This window comes from Sander vitreus, chromosome 21 (assembly GCF_031162955.1).
Source record: "Sander vitreus isolate 19-12246 chromosome 21, sanVit1, whole genome shotgun sequence".
In the NCBI taxonomy this organism is placed as follows: domain Eukaryota; kingdom Metazoa; phylum Chordata; class Actinopteri; order Perciformes; family Percidae; genus Sander; species Sander vitreus.
Genome location: NC_135875.1, coordinates 12,998,030 through 13,013,582, shown reverse-complemented (window position 1 = coordinate 13,013,582; position 15,553 = coordinate 12,998,030). Strand labels below are relative to the sequence as shown.

Here is a 15,553-nt window from a genome sequence, read left to right as displayed (position 1 = left end):
GTTTTGTTGATGCACACAAACAAGTGCGCATAGAGTGCTCCTGGCAATGTTACGACTGTGACAACAAATAGCAAACAAACATGGCGTTGTTATTTACACTACCAGTCAAAAGTTTGGGGTCACTTAGAAATTTCCATTCCACTCCATTACAGACAGAATACCAGCTGAGATCAGTTGCATTGTTTTTTTAATCAGGGCAGCAGTTTTCAGATTACATTATGTGCTTAAATAATTGCAAAAGGGTTGTCGACTGTTGTAGAAAGAAGTGGCTGATCTTTAATGCAATATCTACATTTCCCATTATCAGCAACCATTCATCCAATGTTCCAAAGGCACATTCTGCTTACTAATATGATATCATTTTAAAAGGCTAACTGAGAAAACATTATAGAACCCTTTTGCAGTTATGTAAGCACAAGTGACCCCAAACTTTTGACCGGTAGTGTATACGATTGCTTGCTTGAGACGGCGATAGGGCTGAGGTATGGAAGAGAGTGAGGGGTAACGTTGGAGACTGAAAAAAGAGAAAGGAGGTCAGATAGAGGAAGATGTTGGGAGAGGATAGTGGAGAGAAGCAATTCAGAGATGTGGAGTGTGAGTTTCAAATAGAAAAGGTAAAAAGAGAGGAAAGGGAGGAAGGAAAACTGAGGAGGGAGGCGGCATGGTAGATACAGTAAAAGTTTGAGGGGGAATAAGAGAGAAAACAAGTGAAGTTGATAGACAGGCACACACATGCGCACACAGACAGATCAACATACAGGCAGAAAAGTCTTTAAAGTGGCAGATGAGCTGACAGGCTGACATATTGAAGTAGATGGAAGCAAACAAGCAGACAAGCAGGAAAAGACTGGAATTGAGAAGTGTTGAGACGCAGACGGACAAGAAGATGCACAGACAGCCAGACTGGCACTCTCAAGATTACACTAGCTTCATCGATAAAGATGCTTAGTCAGTCAGGTAGACAGACATCTGTACATTCACATACTGTAGAAACGACACACACACAACCTTTACATGTTTAATGCTCTGCTCTGTGCTGTATGGCTGGGCCTTTTTAAGCTATGCCTACTTGACTTGTCACCATAGCCAGACAGTACACAGCTTCTTATACAACTCAGGAAATCATATGAGCTTGAAAACATCCCAAATGCCATTTCAAAAAAAGAAGAAGCTAATTTCAGCCAATACAAGTAAAAACAAACGTAATGCATACAATAAAAAAAAAAACTTTGACATGGATGATAGCTGACAGATGGAAACAGACTCCTTAAGGCAGCTCTAAAGTTCAAACGTATTGAAATATAAATACCACCTATAGCATAGGTAACTTTAGGAACTGAATAAGGAATGTACAATATGCAGCAGGTGGACAGATCGCTCTCTGTCAACTCAAACAGCTGACTGACTGCAACGCCTTGTCTGCTTGTGTATAGGAAAATAACAAAACTCCACTATCAATGCTGTCTAAGCCTGAGAAATAAGAGTTGTGGCCTGAATGCATGCAGCTGTTTCTGCAGGTTTGCGTGACCCTAAACAGATGCCAGAGGGTCGCGTGTGGAACTCGAAAGGTTGAAAAGGAAGGTTGGCGCAGTCGGACAGATATAGCCTTTCTCATCTCCTCCCGGTTATCTTACTACTCTTTCTTTCTCAACTGTACAAACAGGTTTTCTTGGCTTTGACACCGAGATTGCCAAACCAACAGATCAAAGAAAACAGTTAAAATGGACTCACTGTAAAACTCCAAATTCCGACAGTTTCTTAAATCCATCACTGACTGTTGAACAACATATCTATGTGGTCTGAAAGGTCCTATGTTGCAGCTTGAAATTACCTTGATCTCTGACATAGCCGCAGTGCAGTATGAACATGAACACAGGGAGAAGAATTGATTCAAAATGTATTTTGAGCCACCAGCAGACAGAGCCTAAATATAGTCATTATTTCCCAGATTCTTCCACAGTGCACAGATTATTGTACTATTGCTGTCGACTGGGACTGTGTTGTCACATATGTATTTTACCCTTGTGTCTTCCTTTAGACATCTGAAGAGAAGGATTAAAGTGATTTGGAGTAAAAAAATTAAAAATCAATTTGCTGACATTAGGAGAAACTCATAAGAGGTAAAAACAGGAGGGTATACATCAAAAGGGCAACACATCGGTGGTAGAAAGGTTTAAGAACGGTATCGAGAGCTGCTATGACGAGGCGAGTATTCATTAATTTTAGATTGTAATAAGTTAGTTCACTGCACTTTTATATCAAACTAAGCTACTTTTCAACTAAAGTCATTTAATGTTGTTCTCCTTCCCCAACATGGATGAATACTGTACATCTGAGATGGTTAACATGTGATGACAATTTTGGAAAGTGTGTGTAAGGGTGTATACTGTCACACAAACCCTTTAAGAGCAGATTTCAGCACTCCCCCCAAAAAAAAGATGTAATGGCATTGATAATCAAATGAAAAGACACGCAGAAAAAGACAAATATGGCCAGAAAGAATAACATCCAGAACGAATTAATGTATAATGGACTACTCATCAATATTATGGCATGTAAATTAATTAAACCAGCCTGGGGAGGGTGAGCCTCAGGCATGTCTTAATTCATTACATAACAATCAATTCAAGAAAGATAGTGAGGATGGCCAAAAGACTAAAGCTGGCAGCTTTTAAATGGCTCATTTTGTGTGCGTGGTCACTTCTTTCTTATTTGTTGTTACATAGAAGCCAACATGATAGCTAACATCTACTAGAAACTATCATGTCAAGTGTCTCTTGCTGACTCTTCTCAAAGCACAGAACAAAGCCTGGCGACAATTAAGTCTACGGTGAAAGCAAATTTACACACACACACACACAGTTCACAGTTCAGGTTGACTTATAACATTTCAGTGCCATACCAGTCCTTTTCAATTATCTCTTTATAACCGTATCTATTTCAATGAGTATCTATTTTTTAACACGGTTGTTACATATGTTAGTCTTTTTTTTTATTATTCGTGGATCTTAGTTCATTAGCAGACGTGGTTGCAACCATAACTGTCTGATAAGAAATGAGGGCCGAGGATAATAAATCGCGAGAGGGGGACTGACGGTGTGGTTTCAAGAGACGGAGAGAAGGTAATCACAATAGACTTGACCATCTCCTGATGTCTCTTTACTGTCTTTCTCTGTTTCATTAAAACTACTCAAAATACTAAATGACACACACCAGCACACACACAGGTGGATAACGATGAAATATTTAACCCACAGCAGTCTGTTTTTATGTATCACAAGCTTAAGTGCAAATGAAAGAACAGTATACCAGGAGAATTACATTATATTTACATTCCCCTTTTGTATTCCGAATCCACATCTACAACAAAGACAAATCATAGAACCTGAACCCTAGAAGTGGCGAATCATCATTTTTGTAACATTTTAACTTTGTTTTCCTGAAGATAGAGGCATCAGATCAGAAAACACCCTCATATTTTAACATGACTTCACTGTAATGACTGTAATTGTGCCCTTTTTTTCTACTAACAGCATGTAAAATTTCAGCAAAGTAATTGGTGCACCATGTGTTTCCACTCACACCTGGTTTGGTCGACAACACTACAGCATCATGGGAAACATGAAACTATGGGACTTCATCCGTCATCACTGCTGGTTGTAGCTGAAGGATTTACAAATGATCTCTTCTCACAGTTATTAATTCTCATTTATATTCAGTTGGATAAAGGTGTCGGCCTCAACGCAGTCCATTATTTGATCCAATATGACAAATTCAACAAAAATGTAAAGGCCAGGGTTTTTGTTATTCATTGGACTTTTGAGTTTTTAAATAACAATTTCAAATATAATTTTACCGCACATCTGTCAGAGTGTGGTTGTAACTGTGAGGGGAAGATGGTATCAGTCTATAGACACACACACACAGACATACAGATATGCCGAACCCATCATTTTTACAGAAGTGACGTTAGATGCTTTTTCTTGTTACAGCATATTTGCATGCATACACACTTTCTGCTTGTCAATATTCCTTGACTGTCAATTTAACTTAAATCTACACAAACATATTCTCCATTTTCTTTCAATGTGGCATCCCCTATCCTGATTATTTGCTCTTGTTGCATGCTTCTTTGTCTCTTTATATCACATTCCCTCTGATTCCCTCCTTTTCTCAAAAGCCCTTGTATGTATTGCTGGTCCTTGTTCTCTCCCTGCGCTGTTTCATATATGTTTTATGTATTAGTACTTCAACAGCGCTCCACTCCAGTTCAGATTGTTTGAGAGTTACTAACCAATTTGACTGTCAGTTGACAATTACGACAAGACTGTAAAGCAAAAGGTGAGAAGAGGGTCATGAAAAGAGAGGAAAGAAACTCCTGAGACACTTGCCTACTGAACTCAGAAAAGAGAGAATCAGTTTGGTCTTTACAGCTCTCTATCTCTCAGAGAGCGTGATTGACAAGAATGGAGAAGTCGTGTGTGTGTGTGTGTGTGTGTGTGTGTGTGTGTGTGTGTGTGTGTGTGTGTGTGTGTGTGTGTGTGTGTGTGTGTGTGTGTGTGTGTGTGTGTGTGTGTGTGTGTGTGTGTGTGTGTGTGTGTGTGTGAGAGAGAGAGAGAGAGCCAGTACAGTAGAATAGAGAGGTAGGAGAGATCGATGTGGGACTAGAGAGAGAATGAAAGTGCCAGAAGGTACAGAAAATGAATTTTGATATTCAAACAGTGCTGAAATAATAACGAAGAAGAAATAGAGTAATTACATGCCCTGGCATCTGTAATAAAATCACCAATATTGGCACACTATCACAACATTTTAACTACAGCCTACTGCGCTGTGATGTTCTTAAAGGTGCTGTAGGTAGGATTGTGAAGATCCAGGATTTAGCCAAAGAATTTGAACATCAACAACTTTTCAGTCCCTCCCCCCCCTTTCTGCTGAAGCCCAAAACGTTCTCCTAAGCCCCTCCCCCCACAAGGGAGAATGAATGCGTGTGCATGAGCAGTGATTGACCCGCAGTTACACCCCCCCCTGGCTCTAATTGGAGCATCTGAACAGGGAGCTGTGGATTTTTGCAAATCGCACTACAGGCTGTAGGTGGTGCCGGAGGAGCCAGATTTTTTCTTAAATTACCTGCTTCGTGTAGTTCTACTCGAACATAAGGTCAGTTTCAGCAAATATGACAGTTAGTTTTATAAGTCTTACCTACTGCACCTTTAACAGACCAAAAGCAACAGTTTGAAAAACCTTATTTTAAAGGGTCAGATGTTGTAAAATTGCAACACCTTATTAGTAAAATGTTTGGATTTCAACCAGCATGTCTCCAACCAGCTTTTGAAATTGTATGGACATGTGAATGGAAATTGAAGTCTTTCAGTACTGAAAAATGGCCCCAGCAGAAGAAGTCATTTATAGAACTCCAGCCAGCATGTAAAGGTTATTACTGCAGCCACTTAAAACCCCTCGCTCAACAGCCTCCTAATGACAATCCCTACAGTCAATTAGTAACCATCTGGGAAGGGAGAGAGGCGGACGCAGTGAGATGCAGTCAAATATGTGGCGACAGTAGGAAAGAAAACCGCGTGTTTTCATTTTAGGTTGGTGTTCATGTAGCGGTCAGTGCTGCAAGTGAAGGCTGCTGACTGCTAGCTGTTATATATTTCATTTTATTCTAAGCAAAAGAGCACAGTGGTCTTATTAGATATCATATACTCTGTACTTGACTTCAAAGGTTCTACCTAGACAACGTCAATGCAGTTGTGAGGAGAGAAGAGAAACAGGCTTTCAATGAAATACATAAACATAATGTATCCATCCGAATTTTAGGCAGAAATTTGAATAATTTACCAGAGAAAGTCTATATTAAAGGCTACAGTGGCGACACAGAAAGAAACCTCCATAATGTTGATCCATACTGTAACTTTAGCTGTCAGCTTCTTGTTCTAAATAACAACCAATCAGGGTCCAATTTTCCTGATGGAGTGGTTGAACCAGTTATTGTTTGCTAACCCTACCAGCAGACAAAACAGCTAAATGAATAACCAGTTTGATTGATATTCCTTTGAGTGAACAAAAGAAAAAAAAAAACTGAACCTTGAAACAAAATAAATATAGAGATCTTATCAATACAAGGCCAGTTTGACTGATTGCTTCCACAAAAAAAGACATGATTTAGCAAGATAAATAAAACAGAGACATCTGTATTTACAAATGAACCCATTATGTAAACATACTTAGGGCACCAACAGAAGTGCTTTTGGTTTGGTCGAGCAGCCGGAGATAACACAGTATATCACCATAGTGCTGGACACGATTAAGCCTAGTTTCAACTCTGAATTAGTCGCCCCCAGCTAAGATTTAGAAATCACGAATTTCTGCCAGATCAGCTGTTGTTTGAGTTCAGTTTGAGGAGGGTCACAATGCCTGACCAGGTCTGGCTGTTATAAACCACAATGAGCTTGTTTTAACATTATTATAGTAATATTTATTATAGTAATGTTTTGGATTAGGGTTGGGGGATATGTTACATTTTTCAAACCGTCAGCCCAACAACCGTACACCTTCTGAATTCAAGTTTCTCTCTTTCACCGAACTTAGATTAGCTTAACTAAATGCTTTGTGAACTTTATTCAAACTCTACGGAAACAAAATAAAACTCACCAAAATCATCTTGGTTAGTGTTTCCCTTGTTCCAATCACCAACTCTGGTTTGGTCGAAATAAACCCTTAATTCATAGTAAGATGTGAAAATATGCTAGCTCTCTGCGCTGTTTTCCGCGGTTAGCCCCCTCGTTCTCAATGGCAAAACACTGTTACAACACACACAAGTTCACCATAATCTACAAAACAACTACTTACATGTCCCTGTTCTGCAGGTATTCCAAGCAAAGTTGGAAGTGCGCCCTCGTTTAGAAGAAGTCTCCCGGCTAATCCTGCCTTGTACTGACTGCAGTTAGAGAAACAGCTAGCCATCAATTGTGAGTCTTGCCTAGCTACTGAGCATGTGCGAATCCCAACAAAGATGGTACAGAAGTAGGATGTCTCACTCTGTAGCTTACATAGAGAACTGAACACACAGGGTGAAAAGAGGAGCTGCAGCAATGTGCAGTACAACAAAAAATATGGTGTTTGTTGATAATTAAACCATGTAAACCTAATCTGGTACAACCTCAAAATACAATTATGAACCTGAAAGTGAGCATAATATGGCCACTTTAATATATTTGTCCAACCGGCCAACCCTATTTTGGGTAACTGTAGTTGTGACTGAGACAGACCACATTTTCCCAGCTGCAGATCTATATTCTTTTTTCTTCTTGCTTTCCGTTAAAAGTAGAATTGCAGTAACTCAATTTAGTAACAAAAGTAATGTCGATTGTCAATGGAAAAAAACAATCAGGGCTTTCATGTTTACGTTCAGTTTCACTTAGTGATTAAAACATGGTGTGAGTTAATGCTACCTCCGAGGTTTACAAAATTATACAGCATATGCCCAGCTTAGATAATGTTAATCATTATCAAGGACTACTAATGTTGGCTAATGAGATTTGACCTACTTGAGTTTGCCTTGGCTTGCTGTCTTCCAGGCATGGCTTCCCACGGCGAGTACAGTATGTCATATGGTAGATCAAACGTGACTATCGCGTGCGGAAAAAAAGCCTTGCTAGAGCCCGACAGAACCAAAGCGCTGCTCGGCACAGAGGATATTGTAGTTTGGTGTGGACAGAGAGACATAGAGAAAGAAAGAGATTAAAAGAAACGACAGAACCAGAATTTCAGTGGAGAATGAGAGAAATGAAAATAGCAGTGTGAGGAGGGACAGAATAGAAGCGGGGGAGATGATGTATCATATATATTTAAAGAGATGGTCTAAAAAGAAGAAAAAAACATAATGAGTGAGACAAATAAATTGCAGTGGCTGTAAGAGAGAGACCCACAGAGAGGAGGGTTCATTGCATCTATTCTAAGCCTCATCATTCTGTCTATACCTTCACACTGCTGAACCACTGAACACTTCCGCAGCTCTATAGCCTACATTCAGTCTGAATATGTGCTTCTGGTGTGGGTGGGCCATCTATCCATCCCTTTGTGTGGACAAAAATATGTTTACACTATCATAAAAATTCTATCGTGACAAGGTAAATCTTTCATTTAGACCACATAGTTGGTTTTAGGCTTCTTGTTAGAATTATTACATTACAGTTAGAGTATAGGCATCCAGGGAATAAATGAAAGTCAAAACAATGTCCCCACAAGTATAGTAGTACACGTTTGTGGGCATGTGTGTGTTTCTGTTATCAGTATCAGCCCAGCTTGCTGTAGTTAGGACAGCAATGATTAGCGAGTGCAGGAGGGAGGATAAGGGCTTGATAATAAGCTGTGTGTGTGTGTGTGTGTGTGTGTGTGTGTGTGTGTGTGTGTGTGTCTTTACTATGCCATGAACTATACATGTGCATGGAGGCTTGTGTGCATCTCTATGCCTGTAAATGTGTTATGACACATCCGCAGTTGTGTGTGTTGGTATCATTGTATTCTGTGTGTGGAAGTAGTCTAGTGTATCAGTTTACGTGTGTGCGTGCGTGCGTGCGTGCGTGCAAGTGAGTGTGCATCCGGGCATAGTTTACGTGTGTTTGCGTGTGTGTGTGTGTGGGCATCTTTTCAATTGTGCTCCTTCACCCCTTTCAAACAGCCATTGTGGAGAGGTAGGAATGGATAACAATTGTAGCTGTGGTCTGCTGGGATGTTGGCTGGAAGCAGCCGCATGAGGGGAAATAGGAGGAGGAGCGGCGGGGGTGAATGGAAAGATGGAGGAAATAGGAGATATGGTTGGAGAAAGAGAATGTAGGTGGACATGTGTAATGTAGTGGGTTTAAGTGGGAAATTAAAGTTTTAGTGGGGAAGAAGGATCGGAGAGAGAGACGAAAACGTGAGGAAAAAGCAAAATACTTATACTTCTCGTATACTTAAATACGAGAAGAGAGGAATAAAATAAGTTCATGTTTCGAGTAAATGCACTACAACACAATAGGGACACAATTTTTAATGGACTATATTTGTGCTGCTGCCGACTGCTAAACTAAATAAATGCAAACTTTAGTTTTTTCTCATTCTCTGTACCAATGTGAATGGACAGGGAAAAACACTCATTTATATGTTGGGTGAATTCATAAAGCTTCTGCTCTTGAATCCTTTTACAGTCCTATTCCGTATAATTAAAAAAGTCCAAAGATGACCATATTTTCCTTCTTAATTTATGAATATTGTCAAATACATTTCAGGAGCGTTCAGGTCCACTCTTTATGTATACCATCAAATAAAGGCAGGAAATGACCCAAAATATATTCAAAAAGTAAAAGAAAACATGTCAGCCATTGCATTGAGTTCACAGCAGACATGTTGACATGCCACAATAGGAAAATGTGTAAATGGTCAAATGCATGATGGCTATTTAGCAGCTTCAGTTTCAGGGTCCTGGTATGGTGCATGCTGGCTCACTGCCACTGCTGACTCGGATACTTAGAACAGAGCCGTCGTTAATGTTATTAGTAACACCTGTGCTTTTCCTGCTATGACAAGTCAAAGTGTCTGCTGTGAAAAGGAGAGATATATATATATATATATATATATATATATATATATATATATATATATATATATATATATATATATATATTCAAAGAGGATTTATTTTGGCTGCTATATTCATTCGATAAACTTGAGGTTTATTAAATATTTGCTTGTTTTGGGTAGAGCAGGTGGTTAGAGTTGCAATGGACTAGGCTGAAAGTTAACATCTACACACACACACACATACACACACACACACACATAAACACTCTCGCGCTCCCCAACAGTCCCATTTATCACGTTGTGATTACTTGATAGCTTAGCCAGTTGGTAGCCCATGTTATAATGTTTAGCCAGCTGTGACGGTTGGCCTAATGACTGGACTGTGTTTATTTAATTTTGTGAAATCTGCTGGAAATTTGAGAGCTGCCAGATTCTGAGAAAAGCTGTCAGGGTTGTAAGCAGGGACACCTGCCCACCACATGCAATAAGAAGCAGGTCAACAAAAACAAGACCATGCCTCTTTGAAAGCCATTGGCAATGTATTTTCACTGCCTGGCTCAGGCCAGTAATAGGGCCTGTCAGACATCCTGTTCCAAATGTACTGTATCAAGTAAGTTTTATCCAAATACAGTGTACACCATCTTAAAGCACCGTGCAGTGGGCTGTGTATGTTTCAGTATATTAACTTAAGTCACGTATAGTTTATGTTACTGCTAAGGGTTAAAACAATTAGCTGCTTAATCCACTAGTCAACAGAATATAAATAGCCATTTTTTTGTTTATAATCAACTAATCTTATACTTTTTATATCGAACACAAATGTCAGACATTCTCTATTTCCAGCTTCTCAAATGTGAGTATTTTCTGCTTTTCTCTGTTTCAAACAACAGTAAACTGAATATTTTTCCTCAGAACACTTCACCTTGGGCTCAGGGAAATTATGATGGGCTATTTTCTGATATTAGACAATTGTCAGATGATTGATTATGAAGATAATCATTAGTTGCAGCCCTAATTATTATCAGCCTTTTTCCAAATCATACCCTGTGTGTATTTAATGTCTCTGTACCTTTCAGCCAGACACAGACTCGGTTCACTACAGTGTGTTGTGAGAATCAACTTGCAGAAACCTGAATTAACCTCTCACTGACTTTATTTTTGTGTCCAACTTGCGTTGTGGTGTGTGGTAGTTGTGAGAGACTGCTTTGACCGTTTTGATTCAGACTGACATTCAGCATCCAACAGTTGACACTCGGCTGGACAACAGCGATGCATTGATGATCTATGTTGTCAGACATTTAAATCCAGATGTTGTGGTAAAGTGAATTAGTTCATTTTAAAGGGTTGTTGTTCAGCAGCCAACTCTCACCATATCTCCAAACACAAGAATAACTTCCTACCTGATTGCTATAACCTCTAAGTAGCTCTTTTGAGTGTAAACACTGTTTACATACACTTTATCTTTGGGGGTAAAGTCAAGGTACGGAAAGCTGTCCACATGAAGTAAAACATTTGGACAGATATAACACACAAATTGCAGTCGACCCTTGAGAGCGAGTGGGCCCACAGTCTACATGTACATATTTCATTTTCTTATCAGTTGATATGGATTGACTGATCCGTTCCCAGGTTTCCACTAGTGAGTGAGGAGGCTCCTGTTGGAACCCCGGTGGGAGCCATCATGGCGGCTGCTGTCAATCAAACTATCGTCTACTCCATCATCGAAGGCAACCAGGGAGGTGAGTATATTTAGAGTAGTGCCTGTTGTGGGTTTCAGTTTTGGAGTTGGCTGGATTTACTGTCTAGGTGTGATCTCAGATAAAATATCTGGTTCACTTATACCATTAAGTTATGTATGTGTGCGAGCAAGTTCATGGAAAGCATGAATGTAACTGTTAGTGTGCTATAAGTTATTGTTATTAACCTGGGAAAACAAGACCTGATCACAGATTCAGTATGGGAGTGAACAAAAGACTACTAAATTACATATTGATTTTATCCGATTATTAAACACTTGAAATGTCAAGCGTAAACGTAGCCTAGGGGTAAAAGGTTTCAGGTTAGGTTGCTTGTTTTTTTCTTTTGCAATTTGCTGAAGCTTCTAATTGAAACAATGTTCAAAATAGCTCCTGTGCAAACATCTCCCTTTCCCTGATATTTTGCTCTCGGTTTCTTTCATCCGACTCTTTCTCCCGCTCTTGCTGTCTGCCTTTGTCTCTCTTGTCTCTCCAGGCATGTTCGCATTAAATGAAACGACGGGAGTGATTTCCACAGCCAAGCCCCTGGACTACGAGGCCACCTCTACCTACGTTCTGAGAGTAGAAGCAGACTCCATGGGAGTGGTGTCCTCGAACTTTCGAGTTCCCTCAAAGAGTAAGTGCGTGGTTGTGTTGTTGATCTCCTCCTCCAAGATTACAGGACTAACTTTTGACATTGGGTTGCATCACCGCAGATTTCACAGATTCTCTTCTCTCTAATTACACACACACACACACACACACACACACACACACACACACACACACACACACACACACACACACTCTCTCTCTCTTTCTCTCTCTCTCTCTCTCTCTCTCTCTCTCTCTCTCTCTCTCTCTCTCTCACTCACTCACTCACTCACTCACTCACTCACTCACTCACACACACACACACACACACACACACACACACACACACACACACACACTAAAGGAATACAAAATAACAGTGCATTACCCACTTTGTGTGATTGTTAAGATAAACTTGCCACGTGCTTTAGCTTTCTCTCTTTCTCTTGCACATACACTCATCTCTCTTTTACTCGGGAGTCACTCTCATTATATCTGGATCTCTCTCTACTTTTTCCCTATACAAGTTGTCTTAAAAAACATGTTATGATGGGCCTCGGCTGCTGCTCTTACCTTTCAAACTGCCTTTCCCTCTCTCTATTGAACCTGTAGGCTACACTAGTTTGTTTTTACAATGCTTACCTTTCATCCTCCTTCTATATTTGTGTCTGGCTATCACAGGTCTTGCCGATGTGCAATTATGTCCAGAGTTTATCTCTTAAATATCAAACATGTTTGCACGGATCAAAGTGACCAAATAAAGCTGGTGTGCAGTTTGGAAGATTGTAGATTTTATCTGTAAAGTCTTTACTTTCCCGAGGATATTCTGTCCCAAACATTGGCACAGAATAATCTGTGTAGGTCAAGTCAGGGTTAAATTGAACTGAACCTGCTGCAATCTAAGCACAGCCTTAAAATCTTTCAGTCTTTTTTAAAAAGACTAAATTATTTTGTTTTATACTCTTCCTTCATTCTGTCTTAAATTTCTTTAATTTCTATTCCTATTTCAATCCATCCAAAAATGACAGTTCATTCAGTTGTATGTGTGAGGACCGCCCAAACCAGGTGTTTACGGTTTTAATTAAAATAACTTTTCCCTCTGACTTTCTTTTTTTCCTGTCTATTGTCATTTCATTCAGCTATTGAATTTAATTAAAGCATTCTGCAGGGATTACATCTAGAAATCTTTGTAGTCATTAGCAAATCTTCAATTATTCTTAGTACACGTTTTAATCAGGCAGCAAATCAATAAGATTCTAACAATGTGTTAATCCGGTTTTCTAATTCCAGTAAAAAGGTTTGGATTGTAAATAGACATTTTGTTTTGGTGTCTCAATGGCTGTAGTAGATAAGCAGATTATTGTTTGCATCTGCTTGTTTGTCTGCATGTTATGTTTTTGCGTGCCAAAGTTTTTTTATGTGATTTTAATTGTTTTTCTTGGAGTATAACTTGAGAAGTACACAATCCTGGATTTTTTTCTTTCCTTCTGGCACATGATTTATCCTTTTACAGAGTCTGGTTGATGTATTATGTTGCATTTTTACGTGGGTGTGATTCACAACTCCCTGTTTTTGGCCAGATAAGACTGAATGTGAGTCATTCCAAGTTGCAACTACTGAATATGAATGACAGAGGCTCGCTGTTGGCACATTGTTTTGTCCTATACTGAATGTGTAGCTCGGTTGACCGTAATGTTTAATCTATCTAATTTTTTTTTCATGCAGTTTGTGTGTGTAATTCAAAAATACATCTTATAGTGTAATTAATGCAAAACATTCTTTTTTTTATCTTAGCATAGACATTATTTTTGAAAACTTTTGACTTGGAAAGGCCATGATGTCGACTGCAATATGTCAATGGTCATGACCGCAGCCTCCCTATACATCTGTCCGTTCCTTATAGTTCTCACAGCACATTTTCAGAATTTGTCTTCTATCAGCACTGGAAGTGACGCTAACAATCCTTTATTTATTACTAAAATACTCTCCCCTCTTAATAAATAATATCCAAGGATGTTTTTCCAAACTTAAACTTTGCTTATTTATTCATGACTGTTTTAAGTTGTAGAGAAAATTTTGATATTTGAAACCAGGCTTTCAGTTTTACACTTTAACTCTCCCTGCCTCTGCAGTCCCTCTACTCGTATCTGTGTGTTTTTTCAAAATGCTGCCGATCACCTAATGGAGATAGGCTGTAACTTTAGCTGCAGATATTCCACTAGGAGAGGCTGCTCAATTATTGTCAGACCAGTTTAATACTTGTCAACCTCTACAACCTATAGAGAAGAAAAGTGAAAGCAGTATCATTTTAGACAGTGTAGAAATATGATCACCTGCAAGCAAAGATAGTAATAGCTGGTGCAATTGTATTACTTCGATACCTGCGGGCAATGCAGAAGCTATAACTTTGCCTGCCTGATGATGGTATGTCATAACGGCTGCTGTTGCTTTTCTTGCTGATGTGTGGTACAGTTTGGACTTGCAGGTTCAGAACTGCAGGCCTGAAACTGATGGTTGGTCTTGGTTAAGGGTGATTTACATCAATGACTGTGTTTGTCCTCAATTCATTTTATTTAGGGCAACACGTTATGAGGAATATCTGCGTTAAGGTTGAATATCGTGATCATGATATTACTTGCGATAAATAAACAGATTAAATAAACTCACTTCTGCCTTTCTGCTGCTTTCAGTATACTGCTAAATTACAACACATTGTTTCTTAAATAAAAAAAAATGAAAGGAAATTATTTCCAACATTCTTTTATTGAACAAATTTAACATTTAATTTTTTTAAACTAATCACAACTGTCCTGAGCGGCGCTAAGCCCCGGATGCAGCGACGGTGCCCTTCCAAAACCGATAGCTTTATAGCAATGTATAAAAAGCACCAATAGAAAAAGAATGATAGTGCAGTTTTCTACTGATACTCTCAATTAACTCAAAACATCCCTGAGTGCAATATCACAATCTTTTGGCGATGTGTTTATCGCGCAAGTTGACATCGTGATGATGATGAAATAAAACGATGTATTGTGCAGCCCTCATTTTATTGTTTGCTTTTTATCCCAAATACTGTTCTTTTTGACAACATCCCTTTATCTTCTTTTTGTAATGTCAAATGCAAATGTGTATCATAATGTATAAAGTGTGTGTGTGTGTGTGTGTGTGTGTGTGTGTGTGTGTGTGTGTGTGTTCTAGCCAACACAGCTAAGGTGGTAATCGACATCCAGGATGAGAACGACCACCCACCGGTTTTCACCAGATCTCTTTACATTGGAGGGGTTGCAGAAGATGCTAAAACTTTTACCTCCGTCTTGCAAGTACAGGTACAGAAATACACGCATATACATATAAAACCATACTGCAGTAGGTAGAAAAAGTATGGGAACATGGGCAACATAATGTATTTAAAGAAGTGAAGCCTACGTGCCTGTTCAGGTAGCCCAACTCGAGTCACCGCTGCACTCTGATAGCACACCCCTTACTTAACATATATCCAACAAAGTCTTTTAATCATGGAACGAAACTTAAGCCGCCAGTTCTGCTCACTGCTGCATGCCTGCTGCCACACTGCTCACCTGAAAGCTATGCTGTTGCTTGCTGCTGCGGCTGCGGGCGTTGCCTGCTGTTCATATTGCATTACAAAAGGACCTCCA

The 15,553-nt window shown here is 39.3% G+C and overlaps 1 protein-coding gene across 1 annotated transcript in view; it reads left to right on the top strand.

Annotated features, from left to right (window-relative positions):
• The window catches only part of pcdh15b (protocadherin-related 15b), a 150,020-nt gene that overhangs the window by 94,057 nt on the left and 40,410 nt on the right, over window positions 1-15,553 (top strand). The window contains exons 26-28 of the mRNA XM_078279089.1: window positions 11,197-11,306; window positions 11,800-11,940; window positions 15,096-15,223. Of these exons, the coding sequence (XP_078135215.1) occupies window positions 11,197-11,306; window positions 11,800-11,940; window positions 15,096-15,223 (379 nt within the window). The remainder of the gene's footprint in view (window positions 1-11,196; window positions 11,307-11,799; window positions 11,941-15,095; window positions 15,224-15,553) is intronic.